This window comes from Panthera onca, chromosome C2, assembly GCF_046562875.1.
Source record: "Panthera onca isolate mPanOnc1 chromosome C2, mPanOnc1 haplotype 2, whole genome shotgun sequence".
Lineage (NCBI taxonomy): Eukaryota > Metazoa > Chordata > Mammalia > Carnivora > Felidae > Panthera > Panthera onca.
The window spans coordinates 59,000,153-59,019,768 of NC_138347.1; the positions used below are offsets into that span (position 1 = coordinate 59,000,153).

The following is a 19,616-nucleotide window of genomic DNA, read 5'->3' on the forward strand; positions in this document are numbered from 1 at the left end:
TGAGCCAAGGGCTGTGGGATTGAGGGATTTTTTTTTTTTTTGTATTTTTGTTACTTTCTAGTTTTCATACACTTGGTTAGAAAGTGAGAATAGGATTCTCTCCATTGTTAAATGTATATTTTTTATTGTATTATTAAGTATATTTTGGCTGCTCCTTTAGTATGCAATAACTTCTTTGAGAAAGTTGGTATTGGTTTGATATTTTGAACCAGTTCAAAAGTTTCTTGTAATATTTGAAATTTATTCCACTCACTTTTCTAATCTATTTCATCACTAGTAATTACTTTTACATTTAAAAAAAAACAAACTTAGGGGTGCCTGGGTGGCTCATTTGGTTAAATATCCCCCTCTTGGTTTCATCTCAGGTCATGATCTCACAGTTTGATGAGTTTGAGCCCTGAGTCGGGCTTTGTGCTAGCAGCGTGGAGGCTGCTTGGGATTCTCTCTCTCCCTCTCTCTTCCCCTCCCTTGCTCACGCTGTCTCTGTCTCAAAATAAATAAATAAACTTAAAAAAAAAGCCAACTTAGAACCTTATTTACACATTTATCAATTTCAAAAGTTAAAATACAGTCATTGACTCCTTTCACTGAGAGTTGAGGAACATAGAATATTGTGTCCTCCCAATTCCCGGTTTTCGTTAATAAGCTCGAGAATTTTCTTTAGGTCTGCTAAACTGTATTTCATCTACTCTAAGATTCATGTTTTCCCGTTACCATCTCTGAAATTCGAATGCCTTAAACAATGGCAGGTTAAACTAGCTGCCACCTTGCGGCGGTGGTGATGAAGTTGTCTTTGCTTGTGTATGCGGGCATTTGGTGTGACCAGATGACATTTCAGTCGGCAAACCACTTAAAAACCATTTGAGGAGAGGGTGAGAGCTCTGGTTGTTGTCTGAAAATCTTCCAACGATCCCTCCTAGTAAGATCAGGAACACGTCAGCACTGAATTTTGCAAAATGGTTATCAACAGCTTGAAAGTTTTTGGAAACCCTGGAGACAGTCGAGCAACTTAAGGAATGCTACATCATCATCAGTTCTCTCAAGGGCGCAGAGAACTCTGGAAAACTTCAGACATCTGCAGCTCTGCGCCAGAAAGTGATTCAAAGATCGTTGGCTCAAGATGGGAAGATTCTTTAGAAATAGCTTAATTAGTTTATTTAACGTATAGCTTTCCTTGTTATGTAACCAGAATATAAAATGTTGTCTTTAAAAGCTCTTTAAGGAAATATGAAAGTAAAACTCCTGAGTCATGAAAAAGAATGTTTAATTGACAGTGTGCTTTCTTAGTGGAGCATAAAATAGTGATTCCTTTTGGAAGCTGTCATAGGCATGTTGCAATTTGGAAGTTCATTAAATTTTTTGTTGTTGTGCTATAACTCTTCTTTCAAGAATTCATAGTTTGCCTTTTAGTTTGTAATCCCAATTATCACAGCTAATTAAACTTAATTTGTTCATGACATAATTTCCTCATTTATAACTTTTTAATGCTAATTTTTCTCTCAGCTGAAAGCTGACACAAAAGAGGTTTTTCTCTTCTGAAAGAGGTTTTGGCTGATTCACTTCCTGAGGTCTTGGGTTTTTTTGTTTGTTTTGTTTTGTTTTGTTTTTTTAGCATCTAGCAATTATTTACTAACTGCACACTTTTTCTTGTCATATTGCTCAAACATAGTCATTTAACATAAAGAAAAGCTTGCTTGGAAAATATTTCTATTTTTTAAAATTTTTTAGAGAGATAGAGAGTGAGTGGGGGAGGGGCAGAGAACAAGAGGGAGACGGAGAATCCCAAGCAGGCTTTGCTCTGTCAGAGCAGAGCCTTATGTGGGGCTCAAACTCATGAACTGTGAGATAATAACCTGAGCCGAAATCAAGAGTTGGATGCTTAACTGACTGAGCCACCCAGGTGCCCCTGGAAAACATTTCTTGGGTCACCCATTTTTTTCTATCAGAAATCTCTTTTTTATCCTTCAGTGTTGCCAAGAAGTGAAATGTTTCCCTGCTATTTTTATTATGCATGGATTTTTTTTCCTTTTGTAGGTGAGTTGTTTTCTTAGACTAAGTGCTTGAATGCCCTTTGTATGAGTCCCTTTTTTAAGGTTTCTGTGTACCCATCTTTAAGCAAATTTAACACTCCAAGCAGGCCAAGTACTTGCCACAAAATGGTGTAGGTAGAATCTCCTTTACTAATTTGCTCTTTACCTGAATACTGGGAAGCAGGGACCATAGAAAATTACAACGAGGGACCTTTGTGATGAGTACTTTTCTTCTGTATTGGTTGAAATTTCTGCTTTGAGGCCAGTTTCAAAAAGATAGGGAAAACTGTGTCCTGTCTGTGAGGAGGGGAGTTTTAGTTTGTTCCTCTGCTTTAGATGGAGGCCCTGCTTTGGTAAGAAGTCAGATTAAGCAAAGTGCCTTGAAAGTAGCACACAAACTTTCTCTACAGCTGTGAAATTTACTGCTAGAATTTTGATATTACAGACTTCTATATCACAAAATATTTAATGTATTATTTTATATCTTTTTTTTTAATTTTAATTTTTTTTAAGTTTATTTATTTTTGAGACAGAGAGAGACAGAGCATGAACGGGGGAGGGTCAGAGAGAGTGGGAGACACAGAATCAGAAGCAGGCTCCAGGCTCTGAGCCATCAGCCCAGAGCCCGACGCGGGGCTCGAACTCACGGACCGCGAGATCGTGACCTGAGCCGAAGTCGGACGCTTAACCGACTGAGCCACCCAGGCGCCCCAATATCTTATATACATGTTCTATGCTATATAAAATGTTATATTTTATAAAGTTTTATATATATACACATATGTATACAAATACTTATGCATACTTATAATACTTATATATAATATAATACTTATATATATATTTAAATATATATGTATATATGTGTATGTCTGTGTATCTATATACACAGACATACACATATATACATATGCACACCACCCTGCAAAGATTTCCCAAATTCGTATATTTCAAAGGACTCATCAGACTCCACAGAACATACTTATTTAAAGGCAAAGGATATGGTGTAGCAAGAAAAGGGGAGCAGAGATATTGGAAGTCCAAAAGAGGGCTCTTGACTAAGCTCTGTAGGGTTCTCATCTGTTCATGCAGACCACACTGTCTCCCCTGTCTCCTGCCTGAGCTACCAAGATCTGTGTGAGGAATCTTGACTTTGGGAGAGCTCAAAGCAGAATTTCCCAACACTTTTATGCCTCGCTGGCCATGTAATCAGCTGGGTTTTCTTAATCTTTAGGCCAGTTGGAAACCATCATTAAAGAAGCTGACCCTGGGGATCACCAGAGTGTTCCAGACTTTAAACAGCACATCATAAATCCCACTGCCCTAATCTTGGCCAAGAGTCAAAAAACAGACATCCTCATGTTCTCAGAGATAAAGAGAAAGCATTTCCAGCCTAGCTGTAAATGAATTCTGTCTTCCATATCTATATACACCCTCACCTCCAAACCACCTTCCTCCCACGGAAGCTAGGTGAATCAGAAGGGGGACAAAAAGGACCCAGCCATATCACCTATCTTTGGGTTCTCAGACAGCTGACCTTTGCATGAGCAATGGACTACAAGTGTATTACTTATCTTTCCTACTGCCCTGTTTCTCCAAGTTGGAGATGGTGAATAGGCACACATTACCAAAGTTCATGCATAAGATTAAGGCCCTTCCGTAGTTTCAATCCTTTTTTTTTAATACAAAATTTATTGTCAAATTGGTTTCCATACAACACCCAGTGCTCATCCCAACAGGTGCCCTCCTCAATGCCCATCACCCACTTTCCCCTCCCTCCCACCCCCCATCAATCCTCAGTTTGTTCTGAGTTTTGAAGAGTCTCTTATGGTTTGCCTCCCTCCCTCTCTAACCTAGTTTCAATCTTGAGGAAGTTTTCTTCTATAAATTCACAGATGCTTGTTCATTTTGGTTTATTTCAGGGAAAGGGTGGTGTTGACAAATGAATTAATGCCACCATCTTCCCATGGATATCCAGACAACTTCTTAAATCTGGGAGAGGGAAGAAGTTTCTAGGAGAAGCACTGTGAGTACCCAAAGCCCTTGACCTTGGTGACAATAGAGTCAATATGAGGCACTTGCTCACATCATTTGGAGCCTGACTGACAGAGCAATTTATAATTCTAGACTCCAAAAGACTGAAGAACTATCATCACTCATCTTTCCCTGGTCTCTTATTCACCCCTCACCCACCCACCCCACCCAAAATGAGGACCTATCATTGATTATCCATACACAGTGTTATATAATTAAATGTATATGACTGTTCTCTACTCGTCTGTGCAGGGAAAAAATTTTTTTTCAGTTTTGTGTTCCGATTTCTAGCAGACTACACAGAAAATAGTATAAAATACAATAAATGTTTGAATCATCATATAACTTGAGTCTAATCTACAAGCAAGTATCTTGGATTAAGAACCAGAATGACCAGATGGTTCTTTGCACACATCAAGAATTTCAGCAATTGTGGATCAGGTGTTGCCAAATTTGGGAGTATTCCAGCCTCTGCTTACCCTAGCCTACTTTGGATCTCTAAAGAGTGCTCATCACAAAGAAGTAAGCTAAAGATAGAAAAAAGGACTGGAGGAGACAAATGGAATGATGGTGAAGTCTGCAGGCAGAATTTAATCCTTTCTCTACATTTTTGGGAAGAAAAGTGAGGCTTGCTTCCAGGGATTGGCAATCTTCCAGAAGTGGTTTGTTTCCTACCTCTCTCCTTCAAGGATTTTCCTTTGCACTGTAGATATTCCTAGAATGGATGGCACCTTTAGCCTATAAGTTATGCCTAATCAATTGCAGCCATCTCTGAGCCAGAATGGATCATGGGAAAGTGGCCTGGGAAAGGGAAAAGGGCTGGGAGAGATGAAAAAAATTCTTATGTTGGAGGTGGAAAATCAAAGAAAATGTTGCCCAGAGTCACTTTTAGCTCTTTAAAATCACCCCACCCCTTCACCCAGCATCTCTGCCACATGTATCAACCCATGGATTGGAGGATGGAAGGTCATTCTTTTGCTTTCTAGAAGGAAAGTGGTAATATTGAAGGTCTCTGAAGTTTGTCCAGGGATTGCCCAGTTTGTAGAAGCTTCAGGATATCGGAGAGGTGATGCATGCGGTGACCACATTAGGTAATTGTGTTGGAGAACAAGTGTGTGCTTTGTTGGAGGGATTCCTTCAATGTTCAGGATGCTCAGTCTTTGCCAGCCTGAGTGTCCTTGGAAGCTCCAGTCTGGCTGTGTGGAGATGATGAAGGTTTCTCTGTTAGAGGTGATAAGCCCCTTGGGTCTCAGCTGGAAAAGTGCACCATGCTGGAAAGAAGTTAATACGTTTTCCTGTTCCCATAAAAATCTGGAACTGGAATCTGAACTATGAAGTCTGGATTCTCTAAGAGTTTAAATCTCTTGAGTTTAGCATCCTGCTTCCTAAAGGCGAAAGGAAGATTCAAAATACCATGGAGTTAGACAAGAACTTATATAATCTATTCCTACTCTCTCATTTTGTAGATGTGGCACTGAGTCACAAAGGTAAAGTGACTTGCCTCAGGTCACACACAGACTATGGCAGAGCATGGACCAGCTATTTTCCTAAGTCCAGTGGCCATTTTATGACACTACTGAATTCTATAACAACTGGCCCTTTGCCTCTCACTGCCCTAAACTTCGTTCCTGAGTTCCTAATAACATATCTGAAACTCAGAGAAAGTCTGGCATTGGGTCTTTGCACCAGCTTTGAGAGAACTAAAGAGAAGTAGTTAGCATTTAACTGTCCTTCACTTTGTCATGAAGTTAAGAGTACTCATCAACCACCTCCACTATCTGCACACCTCAAACCATTAAGTACAGAGCAGCCAAGAAGAAGAAAGGGGGAAAGGAAAGCAATCCTGCAGGAAAATGGGAGTTAATGGCTGAAAAACAGAGGTTCTTTTCAAGACACTTCTCTTTTTCTGGAATTTCCATACATTATTGAATACTGAGATCATCAGTCACGGCCCATTGAGCCATTATTCACCCTAGTCTTGAGTTGTTTTTATCACCAAGGCTCTAGAAGTCAAGAAGGTGTGAACTTCAATATTAACCATACTCCAGAAAATGAGACCAGCTGGGTTCTACAGATTCTACTGTGTCTGGACTGCCTGTAGCAGGGGAAGGATTTCTCTGCTGAATTAATATTCACCTCAGAGCCTTGGGATTTCTCCAGTGAAAAACAATTCCTGGAAGTTTAGGGAAGAATTGTAACAACCAGTAGCTTTGTCTTCCTCAGAGTCTTCCGGATTTCCCTAACTCTACTGGGTGCTTTTCTTTCTAAATACCATAATTCTATAATAATTCTCAAAAACTATATTGTCTTTGTTGCTGTTATTTGGAATGAAATGCTTTTATGAAAACAAAACCAAACAAAACCAAACAAAAAACAACACCCAGGTTTCAAACAACCTGATCTATATGCCCTGAAGACAGAGATTCAGGATACCAAATTCTCTAATCCTCGCATTTACTGAAATATACTTTGTGTTTTTCCAGATTATGGGATTTGATGACATTTACCAACAGCATCTTCCTCTACATGTGGCTCAGTCCCTTTGCTGAGCTATGGCTTATTCTACCACACTCCAAATGATGATTCATGGCTTCTTGGCCCGTGCACAAAAGGAAAAAGTTTAGATACATTGCTAATTGTTATTTCAGTGCCAGTGAAAAATAATCTCAGGTAATGAAAAAAGTGTTGTCTTTCTTTGGTTGTGGAAGCTAGAACTTTATTAATATTATTATGTAAGTAAATTGTCTATTATTCTTGTCTACTTAGTTTCCTCGGGAGTTGAATCTCCCTCATTACTATATTTCCTGAAATTGACACTATGTGGACCCCTTACTTAGAATTTGTCCCTATGTAATTTCAGAAGCAATGGCAAAGACACCCATTTTTATTGGGGATTTTAAGCTGTCCATCACCTTGGCAAAAATTTAAGAGCAATTACATAATCCTGCTTCTCCCACCTGCCCACTTCAAGCAGCTGGTATATACTGTTCTAAAGGGAGAGAGGAAGTGGGGCACCTGGGTGGCTCAGTAGGTTGAGCATCCGACTTCAGCTCAGGTCATGATTTCACGGTTCATGAGTTTGAGCCCCGTGTCGGGCTCTATGCTGACAGCTCAGAGCCTGAAGCCTGCTTCACATTCTGTGTGTCTCTCTCTCTCTCTGCCCCTCCCCTGCTCATGCTCTGTGTGTGTCTCTCTCTCAAACAAGGAACACACAATAATAAATAAATAAATAAATAAATGGAGAGAGGAAGAAAGCTCTTCACCATGGGAGAGGGGTGGAGGTGGAAACATAATTTACACAGTAAGAGAACCGTGTTCTAAAGTCACTTGAGCTGCCTGGGCCTCAGTTGCCTATAAGACAAGTAAGAATGAATGGGATCTTCATGGAGAATGAAGGGCAAAACGAGTAATTTCTCAAGGTCATTGAGGTACAAATTCTACTTTTACAATATAATTATTTATAACCGAGTCCAGATGATGTAAAGACAGATTTGTGCAAATAGGCACAGATAAATGAATAGCAAATATTCACATGCGGCTTGAATGCAGTTATCAATATCTATGCTCATTAGAGTTAACCAATACTAAGATGATTTGCAGGATTAGTCATTAATAACAGTGGCAAAAAAAAAAAAATAAGCATCCCCACTACTGATAGAGGCTGGGGCTGTTAGGATGCTAAATGCCTGGGAATTGGACTGACTGCCTCAAGGCAAGTTCATAGATCTTGGTACTATTGTATTTGTTGAAAAAGAAAAAGTAGAAAAGAAGGAAGGGAAAGAGGGTAGGAGGAAGAGAGGATATTTAGTTTGAATTGCCATATCTAAAAAACAAATGCTCTTTTTCAAAGATAGAGAATCTATTTTTCACCCCAGCTACACTTGTATCCGTTTTAACTTAGTAACATTTTTCTCTGAAAACAGAAAGAACCCTTGGGTATAATCTTCTTTGTAATTTTCTTATATGAGATGCCACTATGGTAATAGACCCCTTAACAAGTAAGTGCAGGGGTGTCAGGTGTGAGGGGGTCAAGGTTTTCCATGCCAGGAATTCACGGCATCTGCTAAAACTCTGGAAGTATCATGTCTGGCTGCCGTGCCAGATTCTGGTGGTGACTCAGGGATTGCTTTTCCTGGCCCTCTCATCTATTTCTGAAAAGACAATAAGAGAAACAGGGCAGGAAATGGCTCTGATAGCAAAGCTGGGTTTGGTGCATTTCCTGGCTTTGGTGGCCAATATCATTGGACTCCTGTGGTATCAAGCTTTATGAAAGAAACTAACAATAGGAAGCAGGGCCATCTCAATCACTTTTAGACTGACATTTCCAAAAGTGTTAAGAAGCTATTTCCTCTGTTACATGTGATCAGATGTTTCCTGAAAACATCTGTGCCGTGGTCCTTAATTTTCTTTAACAATCAGTTTTACTTGCCAATTAATACTTTTAAAAAGTAAATAAGAGGTATTAATACTTTTATATAGAATTATGTGTTCCAAATAATGTCTATCATGTAAGAAAAGGGAAGTGTCCGTTCAGCACCAGGTCCCCTCCAGTTAGAGAAACAAACAATTCTTTTAAACATCTTCATGATTTAAGGTTTCAATAACAACTCACAAGTAGGCAAAAGTTTGCTATTTATTTAATCTTGGAAGAACACAGAAAGAAAAAGGCAGGGAATGTAGGCAGTGTGGAAGAACTCCTTTGCATAGCTGGCCACTTGTGGCTTTAACAGCTGCAGGGGAAACTGGCTGGGGCTACGGTTACGTATTTCTGTTCAGTAAGGATAGCCATGGTGGTAACTCTCATGATGACGGTAGTCATCCTGGTAACCATCCTGGTATCCTTGGTGGTAGCTATGGTAACCGTAGCCTGCGTACTCATCTTCTGGGCAGCGCATCCCCAGTGACTGCTGAATGGCCATTTCCTGTCTCCGGAGTTGCATCGAATCAATTAAATCATACACAATCACCATGGACCACATTGGGGAAGGATACCAGGATTTGACATTTCCATCTTTTCCAACTAGAAGCATGGAGAAGTACTCCGGGCTCACTTGAAAATAGTTACGGATGTCTTTCACCAAATGGGCTGATATGTCTTCTCGCTCCACAACAGAACTCCCTAGAAGAGGGTTAAAAAAGTTGTTAGTGGATTGAAGAGTCACCACTCAAGCAAACACCTAAATGAGAAGAAATCACTATGAGAATAGACAGAGGACACATGAGTCTATTCCCTTTGGTTCAAAATCCAATTAAAGAAGGTTGCCGGGGTTTTCCACTAGAAATTAAATGTCCCTAATGTTCTGCAACATTATTAGCATCAAACTTTAGGACACATGATGTCTCTTTTATAGGAATGTTACAAAATATAAAACCAGTCCTCTAATTTAATTCTGGCAAGATCAACTTCTTTCAAGTTTGTCATGAACAAAGATTATATTGTTTGTATTATTAAGTTTATTACCAATTAGCTTAGTTACTTCTTTGTAAGTATGGATTTCCTTTTGATACTGTGGTTTTTATAACAAAAAGCTTATTTTCTTGTCAGAGGGGGAAAATACCAATTATATAAGATGTGAATAAATGTATTTAAACTATTATGGTCAGTGAAAAGAAGAGGGGGAATGGGGAGGGTGCTGAGGCTTTCTGGGCCAAGGACTTTATGCACATTATCTCATGTGAATAGCTTGATCTTGGAAAGAAGAACTGATTTGCTTTCTGAAAACTTTAATCGCTAGTCATTTTTTTTACAGCGTTTCTGAGCCTTTCAAGCATTTATCCTCATGTGCTGAGAGGGAATCAGTAAGATATGACCCATGTGCCTCATAAAATTATTGTGGGAATTAAATGAGATTACATAGATAAAAATGCTTTGTAAATCATAAAGTCCTATACAGACAGAAAGCATTATTCTAGTCAAGAAAATGGATATTTTTACTGTCATTTTTGAATTATTTTATACTAAGAACGATATTAGTGAGTGCACTCTACTTCCTGTGTGCACACGTGCACACACAGGTGCATACACACACGAGGTAGGTGGATTTGTGAACTGTGTTCACCTTAGAGGCACATCCACTGCTTGCATATAGTTTAATATAATTTAATAGAACTTAAAATTTTTTATTTTTTAAAAGTTTTTTTTTTAATGGTTTTATTTATTTCTGAGACAGAGAGAGACAGAGCATGAGCAGGGGAGGGGCAGAGAGAGAGGGGGAGACGCAGAATCTGAAGCAGGCTCCAGGCTCTGAGCTGTCAGCACAGAGCTTGACGCGGGGCTCAGGCTCACGGATTGTAAGATCATGACCTGAGCTGAAGTCGGACCCCTAACCAACTGAGCCACCCAGGTGCCCCTAAAATTTTTTAAATATTTATTTATTTACTGGAGAGAGAGAGAGAGAGAGAGAGAGAGAGAGAGAGACAGAGAGAGACAGAGAGAGAGACAGGGAGAGAGAGAGAGAGAGAGATAGAACACAAGCGGAGGAGGGGCAGAGACAGAGGGAGACACAGAATCTGAAGCAGGCTCCAGGCTCTGAGCTGTCAGCACAGAGCCTAACGCAGGGCTCGAACTCATGGACTGTGAGATCAGGACCTGAACTGAAGTCGGACGCTGAACTGACTGAGACACCCAGGCATCCCTAACAGAACTTAAAAGGAGTTCATACTGTTTTAAAATAACAGCACTTTACCGTTAATTGGGAACAGTTCTAAAACTCCCCCAATTTCCTCTCCAACCCCTAAAAGTTTCAGAATGGTTATGTGACGCAGACCTGAAAGAAAAAAGAAAGCCATAGAATTGGTAAATCATCTTTTACTTCCAAAGGCCAACATCTGACAATTAGAAATTTCTACCTTAAAAACAATATAGGACATAACCTGATTAGGTAAAACAATTCATCTTTCCCCATAAAAAAGTAATCAAATACTTTTAAAACCTTGAAAAAGACCAATTGCAGATTTAGGATTATCAACAGGGTCAGGTGTGGGTTGGTTTGCTTTGGTTTGTAGACTGAAACAAAAGAATCTGCTCTTAAACTGTGCTTCTATTAAATAACAAAACAAAAATGAAACCATCAGAACATTAAAACATCTGGGATAATGTGAGCTGATTAGCATTCTGGAAAAAGAGTCATTCCTGAAGTTTCAATACTCACACGGATAATTCAACTGTCTTAGAGAAAAGACTGCAGAACCCATGTATTGGGAGTGTCAGAGGAAGAGTTCTGGCTTCCTCGCACAGAAGTTTGTCAGCTTAAAGGGCAGTTTCTTATCACTTATTTAGAGGATTCAAAGAAGCGCTTAAGCAAGCACAGCTTGGCTTCCCACCCTCAGCTAAAGTTTCAGGAAAGGAGAGAAGGTCATGCCTTGGTAGCTTGTTGGAATTCTTTTGAAGATGAAGTACATGTGAAGGGGTTCAGGAGAGAAAACCTAGGAGGACAAGGGGGCTGTCAGTTCATCATATCAAGATTTCATGGTGTTAGACAAAATGCCAACCTTGTCAGGGTCATAACTGGGGACTATGAATATGAATTTTGATGGTGTTTATTGTTCAGGGGAGAAAACTGAAAGCTGCCGGGGCAGGGCTGTTTTAAGGAGGAGCTAAAATTCAAGCAAAAGGCTATTCCTTAAAAAAAAAAAAAAAGGTTGTGGTCTTTGCTCTTCTCCCAGAGAAGTGAAGCATTCTGTTCTGCATGTTGTTGAGTCATGTTTTCTAAAGGGAAGATCACGAATTTCATTATTCCCGGAAAATATGACTTGTTTACATTTCCTGTATATTACAAAAGGGTTTGGTTACACTAATGTGATTTAGGTTCTGTGTGCATAGATTAAAAATGAAACACCACCTAATAACTGCTGCAAAGATGTCTTTAGAAAATTAATAATCCACGATTTTATTTATATTCTTATTGTGAAGGGTCATTAACTGCTCTAAGAACTTCTGTCTTACCTAGCAACATTGGTGGTTATAAATAATTTAAAATATGCTTAACAATACAAAAAAATCTTATATATTGTTATAAAATTTTAAATTATTTGATAATAGGAGTATACATAAAAATTCATGACTTTTCTAGTTGTTCTTACTATTATGAACTTGTTTTCTGCTTGCTTGTGTGTGTTATTATTTCACATCTTAAAATTGAAATGTATTTATAATTTCTAGGTACTGTGTCATAGCAGGGACCCAGACTCTGTTAATGCTTTACAAAACCTACACCCCCATCTTTTTATAAATCAGGCACAGTTTTGTAACTAATAAATGATTCTTCTTCCTAACAGAAGTATCAAAATAATGCTGATTCATCTGTGTTCCAATTAGGAATTTTTAAAATCTGTGGCTCCTAGCTACTTTTCCACCCCTCTAACAACTGTTCAAATTCTTCCTCTGCAGAAGTGTATTTTAAATGAGACTTCAGTTGTGAGTTCCACTTTTGAAATTGCCCTTAGCTCCTTGGTTCACCATTGAACTTAGTAATAAGGTCTATGCATAATAGCCATTCATTTTCCTTTCTGTATGTCCATATTCAAAATGATACTTTAGGTCACCAAGATAATCATTTTGGTAAAGAAAGCAAATGTTACTTTTCGAAACACTAAGCAGTTCACTACAAAAAATAAATAAATAAATAAATAAACTATGTTTCTCTTTGACCTACTTGTCTTAAAAATAAGATTCTGTTTAAGAGATCTTGCTGTCTTTGATGCCCAATTATAGATCAAAATCCTTTTTGAGGGAATGGCAATATAGTACAGTTTACTTCCATTAATATATTAATTCTCAAAGCCATTCATGTTTTTACAAAAGGCATTTCATCTATGGAGAAGTACCCCCCCCCCCCGCCAATGTTTTTACCTAAGTATTATCTAAGTAAATGATGATACCTGAGGTTTATAATGTTGAGACAAGTTTTAACAAATCAAACAAGAAGGCACATAACACAGATCACTGAAAGTAAAACAGTGGTTATTTTCAAACACTTCAGTGAAGAATCCAAGGGGGGAAAATATTGAGAAAAAAAAGAAAGAAAACAAAAAAAAAAACTCCAGTGGACTAAAGCTTGAGTCTGAAAGCAACTTTATATTCAACACAATTGAGTAAGTGTCTGGGAATCTCCAGTCTGGACTGAGGAATATTTGGATGATCTAAGCTTCTATGTTCCATTTTAGAATTGACCAGGAAGAGAGTGGTATGGGAAAACGGTGATGACGAAGCTTCCCACTCACCAAAATTGCAGGCCTGGCCACTGAGGGCCGAGAGCTGCTGTGAATAGGCCCAGTCTTCATCATTAGGGGCAGAGATCACCAGCAACCGCCTCCTCCATCGGAACCTGGAACAGACAGGAGGCCGTGATTACTGCTTCAAACAATAGAGGCTAGTGTAAGAAAGCAGACTCGCTTTGGCTGTCGGGTTTTCCTGTGCCCAGAATATAAAACACCGGCCCTTAGAAGTATCTCCTAGCTCATCAAAGTCATTAAACTGCATTTCCACATTTCTTACTCTCTTTCCGTTGTAACTTCACGGTCTGCTGACTGTGGCATTTGCACGAAACATCAGGCATGAGTCTGGCCACCGTGCCCGAAGAAGTCACTTCCGGAGACTCAGAGTTTTAGACGCAATGAGGACTGGCCCAAATCGTTATGTTATGTTGTAGCCACAGAAATAGGGAATCCAAAGAAAACTGAAGAAAACTCACAATCTAATAGAGTTTGCTCAGGCTTGGAGGGGGTTAAGAATCAAACGTATGGACTGGAAACAGAGTAGAAAAAAGAGAACTAAGTTTTAAGGCGGTGACAGTGACAGGAAGAAGGAAAGTGGCAAAGCAGTTCCAAGGGCCAAGGAGAATTCCTGGGAAAACAAAGCCCTGTGTGCCTTTCTCAGTAGCCAGTTGTTCTTCCAGAGGCAAATGCAAGTCCTAAAACACAGCCTACTCTCATTAGTAAGACCCAACATTATAGAGTCCTCTGTGAAGTGGGATGGGGCTACATCTCGAGCCTAGGACCGTAGCACATATAACAAACTTGCTGCTCCAACACAGTAGGGTAGTAGAAAGAGCTTTTGTCTTGTAACCTAGAAACCCGAGTTCATGTTTTGTCACTGCTACTTTTTGGGTTCCTTGAGCACATCGCTGAGTTCATCTGAGTCTCAGTTTTTCCTTATCTCTAGAATGAAAAATAGCATCAGCTTCAAAGAGGTATTATAAGACTTAAGCTAAAATCCGTCAGTGTAAGTTATTCATGTGATGACATGGGTATAGATGGTGGCTTAATCTGTGGGCTTCTTAGATGTAGACGTTTGTCCGTTAATAGACCTTGGACGTTTGTCTCTCATGCCATATGATAACTTAGTCAATCCTCATGTTTGTGTATCATTTCACAGCTCACGTTCATCTATACTGACAACTATTAGAGGTCAGTGAAGGCACAGCTTATTGCCTTCATTGTACAGATGACAAAATGGGGCTTAGAGAAGTAACCTGCCTAACTAGTACATCTAAGAGGTGGTACCAAAATAAGATTTCTCTGACTCCCAGGCCAATGGTTTCCCTAGTTTATCCCCCTCAGAGATCCTGAGGCTTGGCTCATACAGTCAGGGTCCCAAAGGAGATACGAAGTAGAGAGGGAATGCATCCCAGGGGCAACTGTATGGAGTTATCTCAAACTCCACCTTCACTGGAGGAGGGGTTTTGCTTTCTGCCTACTGTGCAGACCCCTGTGGGGTGTTAGTACACTCACTGAGCTGGAAGCCACTCGATTTTATTCGTGACTTCTCTCCCTACGCTCATTCTAGCCTCACAGTGAACATGAGAGTTTTCAACCCCGAAGAAAATGGCCTCTTGGGGGAAAAGTGGTTTGGGTGAATGAGAGAAAATGATAGTCTGATGAAATACAACCTCTGAATGGACGCCTGTAGGAAGGCTCGCCAAGAACTGCTTGCTGTGACATTACATTTGCTTCCTCTGCTTGTTTCTCTTCAAAGGGAAAGAAAAACTAAAATCTCCACTGAGGATAGGGAGATGAGTGTATCTGGCATGGAGGAGGGGAGAGGAGTGTCTGAGATTGTCCGAGGTCTCCCGGGAAAGGGAACAGTGATCACAAACATGGTCTCCTGTACTCTCCCGGCTTCCTTAGGAGGCATGCCAGCCCAGCTCTGGCCCCCCAGCCAGCATCCAAACCAGGCCAGCCTTCCTGGCCTCACACAGAGCTGTAGGGTATCCTGGAAGGAGCTATTTTGGGTGAGGTATATTTTGGCTTGTTTACCTGTGTGCACCACTGAATGCTGTCCTGATTGGATGGGGACAGGATCTGAGACTCCCTGTCGCAGACAGAACCAGGCAAAGGTCATTCCCCCTAAGTAATGATTCTTTCTCCCACGGATCTTCACATTGAGACACAAGACTCCAGCTCACAACACTGAAGGAAATAACTTCCAAAGGATGTAACAAGAGATGTCAGTGTGGCCCAGGTCCTTATTTCGGGCAAATAGATTTTCTGTCACTTTAACTTATCAGTAAATAAAAATTCTAAGAGCTGTGTGTGTGTTTACTTCCCTTAACTGGCATTCCCAGATTAGTGTGCATTTGCCAGTCTTTGGGGCTTCTGTCTCAGAGGAACGTAATTATAGCCTGAACCAGATGAGTGTCACTAAAGACCAGACTGGCTTTAGAGTCTGGTCAGCTGAAACCAGGCTGTATAGACTCACCAACAACTCAGCAAATTTGAAGGAAAATTCCCATTTGGATACTCATTTATTTATAGAACTGCTATTTAAATTTTTTTTCCTTCAGTTCTCTTTGCCTGGGTTTCAATCCTGAGGTGTTTACTAAATTTCCTCCTACCTCTTCCTTCATGACAAAATTCTCTAACTAGCAGCTGATTAACTGGTCCCAATACTAATAGCCAGCATTTATCGATTACTTACTTTGTACTAGGTCATGGGCCATTGTTGTGAATTTACTTTTCACAACTCTTAAGAATAAATACATTTCTTATCTGCCTTTCACAAATGAGAAAACTAAAGCCTGGAGAAGTTAAGTAATCAGCCCAAGGTCACACAGTCAATAAATGAAGAAACCAGGAATCAAACTCAGGGCTGTCTGACTCAAACCTTTAGGTTATACACAACTCCACATTAATTTTTAAGATCAATGATAATCATCAGCACAGTGATTTCATGAGTTGTGACCACAAATCATGCATAGCTACAGGACATCTAAATTATAATCATATCCATCCTGAGTATCCACAACAGATGCATGTTCCTAAAATGGTACAGAATATGAAAGCCCGTAAGGCTCTGACATTAGAAAGGAGATACATTTACACATCACAGTGCCCTAACCAGTACAAAAGACTTTAGAGGCAAAATGTGGGTACAAGTCTTAAAAATCAAAGATATGCCAAATTCAAATCAGTTATCAACTGGAATGAGCACTGCAAGCTTCGGGTGTGAGCAGAATTGAGATAATGTCAAGCTTTCCCTGTCATGTTTTGAAACCCATGACACAGTCATTATAAAAAAGGCAGCCTGCCTGGGGATGGTAAGAAAAATCAGGATGTCTGTAGCTGCAGCTCTCAGAGCTGGCCCAAATCCTTGGTTATAAATAACATCAATGGACTGGGTGGTAACTGCCTGCTGTAGAGGTTGGGCAACCTGAGTTTACGAGGTTGGTTCAGCAGGTATGCATCTTATAGTCCTGGAAGATTTAGAATTAAGAAGAGCAAGTTTTCAAAGAATCAATCATAGTGATAATTTATACTTCTAAGAACGATCCTGGTCTTCTTTATATACACAATATATGCACTTGTGAAACTTAAGAGAATTTGGCTCAATAAAATGACAACCTTGAAACTTTAAATTAGAATTTATAGGGGCGCCTGGGTGGCTTGGTCGGTTAAGCGCCCGACTTCGGCTCAGGTCATGATCTCACGGTCTGTGAGTTCGAGCCCCGCATCAGGCTCTGTGCTGACAGCTCAGAGCCTGGAGCCTGTTTCAGATTCTGTGTCTCCCTCTCTCTCTGCCCCTCCCCTGTTCATGCTCTGTCTCTCTCTGTCTCAAAAATAAATAAATGTTAAAAAAAAATTTAAAAAAAAAAAAGAATTTATAATTGAGTAATTGGTTTAGATGTGTGGTTTTAAGTGATTGGAACTCCTGAGAAACTCTAGATTCACTGTATTTACAAGATTAACTAATTAAACTTATGGATCATTAAAGTACTCAGAAAGATTTTGTTTATTTCAACAACTCAAAAATATATATTAAATATAAAATGACCGTTTGAAATAACAAAATTGTTTAATTATTGAGTTTGTAAGCCAGATCAAACATTATTCAAAGCCCCATAAAAGTGATGGCTAAAATTTGCTAGGTTCTAAATAGAATAATAATAAGATTAAAAAGCCTAACTTAAAAGTTTAAGAGAGAGCTAAGGAAGAAAGCAAGGGAAGGAAGGGGTAGGGGAGAACGGGGGAAGGAAGGTAAAGGAAGAAAAACACCTCAAGGGCAACAATAAGCTTTGACCATCCATCTTCTAAGTCACTGCCATAGAGAGGGATGACCTTGGATCAGAAGTTGATGTTTCAGTGCCCCCAAGACTAGACAAGGAGCCACCTGTCAGGTGGAGAGTTAGAGCCCTTTCTCAGCTAAGAGAGTGGACTGAAGACTGGGTTGAGCCTCAAGTCCTTATAAAGTCAGGCACCTTCCATCTCCATTCCAGATGCTTGCATTGCACTGAAAATTGGGATGAAGGAAGAACCTCAGGTTCCTTTCAGCTCTGAAATCCTGTGGTTTCAGGGATATCTCTCTTCACTTCAAACTCTGGGATCCTGGGTCCAAGACTAAAAATAATTCAAGTTATATTTTCAAAAGGAGTATTTGAAAAGAATACGGGCCTTGGGTGGCGCCGTGAGTCCCAGAGCTGACACTAGCTGGGTGATGACCGAAAGTTAGTTACTTGATCTCTGTCAGCCTCAGTTGTCCCCTCTACAACTCAACAATAGTTACAGTATTCAGCTCATAGGATTGTTGTAAAGATTAAACTTGGGAAGGTGAAGTGCTTGGGACAGAGGTGAGCATACAAAAAGTGATCCCAGAAACCCTGGGATGGAGTCAGGGCCATAGAGGCAACATAGCTAGTAAACTGCAGACCCCAAACTTGGATGAACAGTAAGTCCTGTGCTCTTTACACATCATGAGGTTATCTTTTAAGAGACCCAAGCCTCCTGAATCTAGAGGAGTTCAGATTACCTACTTACTAAACAGAGAATCCTTGATTCTCTGACTCACACATAAAGAACATGCTTTATAGACACAAGTAAGGAAGTTCACAGCCTCCAAGTTAATGAGCCTCCAAGTAAATTCTTGCTCCATTTCTGGAGCCTCTTGGCCACACAGTACAGCTGGGCGGGGGGGGGGGGGGGGGGGGGGAGGTGTTGGGGAGGGGAGATGTTACATGGAGATCTCTGTGCATTTATTTGCTGTAGGTGGAACTTCTGTAGTTTTGCATCTCCTAGGGCCCCAAAGGCCCTGTAGAATTTCCATCCAGCATGGGGGAAGGGATGGAGAAGGGAGGAAGTGGAGCAATTTTTTTTAACAGTCTTCTCTGTGTATTTACTGAAGTTTCCCTACAATGGTTTTCAATAAACCCTCCTCCCCAGGGAATCAGGGAGCTGGGTAAAAGGCATTTCTCCTTCTGAGGTCCTAGAGGGGCTTTTGTTGTTTTCTGCAGAGCTGGAGAGAAGCAGAAAATCAAGCAGAGTGTTCCAAATCCTGTTTGAAACCAGAAGGGCCTAATAAATAAATATGTAAAATAAAAATGCAGTATATAAAGCCCTCTAAATTCACTGATGGAATAAATTAACCCTCACAGGTCAGAATTATTTATTCTGTGCCAAGAAAGAAGCAGAAAAGAGAGAAAAGGCCTATCCAAAGCCACCAAATCAACATTCAAGCTTGGAGCTGACCCCAGTCAACCTTGTGACCAGAGCCCTTTTGACAGGAAAAGACTAAGTCCAGTGGCCAGAGGACCATGAGGCAGACGGACCTTTCAGCTGGACAGGTCTGCACACATCTACTTTGTGTTTCCTTAGCCTTTTCATTAACTCACTCAGAACACATCCCCACCTGCCTCCTCAGGGACTCCAAAGGTGAGGTACCTGGACAGGAAGTTCTCCAATGACTGCTTCTTGTCTTCCTTGCAAACAATGCCCTCCTTCTTCTGCTTTTCCATATCTTTGATTCGGGACTGGAATGTATCGATCAAATCGAACACAGACTTCATTGCTATGGGTACCTCGTAGTATTGCTGTTTAAGAAAGAATAGAAAGCATATAATGTTTAAGGGTGTTTCTTCCCTCTGCTCAGAGGATAGAGGGCCTGGGAAAATTCAGGGGAGCGCTGGAGAAATCAGTCTCGAGGGTTCATTGATTTACACATCCTCCTCTGCAAAAATACCTCTGCTGATGTTTTGGGGTTCAGAATCCATGAAGCAACTGCCCCTTATGTTTAATGAGAATTTCTTAACTGCGTGCCTTTTATGGGAAAGGGTCCATGACTTC

General features: G+C 40.2%; 1 protein-coding gene across 1 annotated transcript in view; it reads right to left on the reverse strand.

Annotated features, from left to right (window-relative positions):
* Nucleotides 1-8,679: 8,679 nt before the first annotated feature.
* The window catches only part of CCDC80 (coiled-coil domain containing 80), a 35,884-nt gene continuing 24,947 nt past the window's right edge, over nt 8,680-19,616 (reverse strand). Inside the window, exons 5-8 of the mRNA XM_078452994.2 lie at nt 19,215-19,363; nt 13,287-13,390; nt 10,751-10,831; nt 8,680-9,183 (exon numbers count right to left, since the gene is read on the reverse strand). Of these exons, the coding sequence (XP_078309120.1) occupies nt 8,837-9,183; nt 10,751-10,831; nt 13,287-13,390; nt 19,215-19,363 (681 nt within the window). The 3' untranslated portion in view covers nt 8,680-8,836. The remainder of the gene's footprint in view (nt 9,184-10,750; nt 10,832-13,286; nt 13,391-19,214; nt 19,364-19,616) is intronic.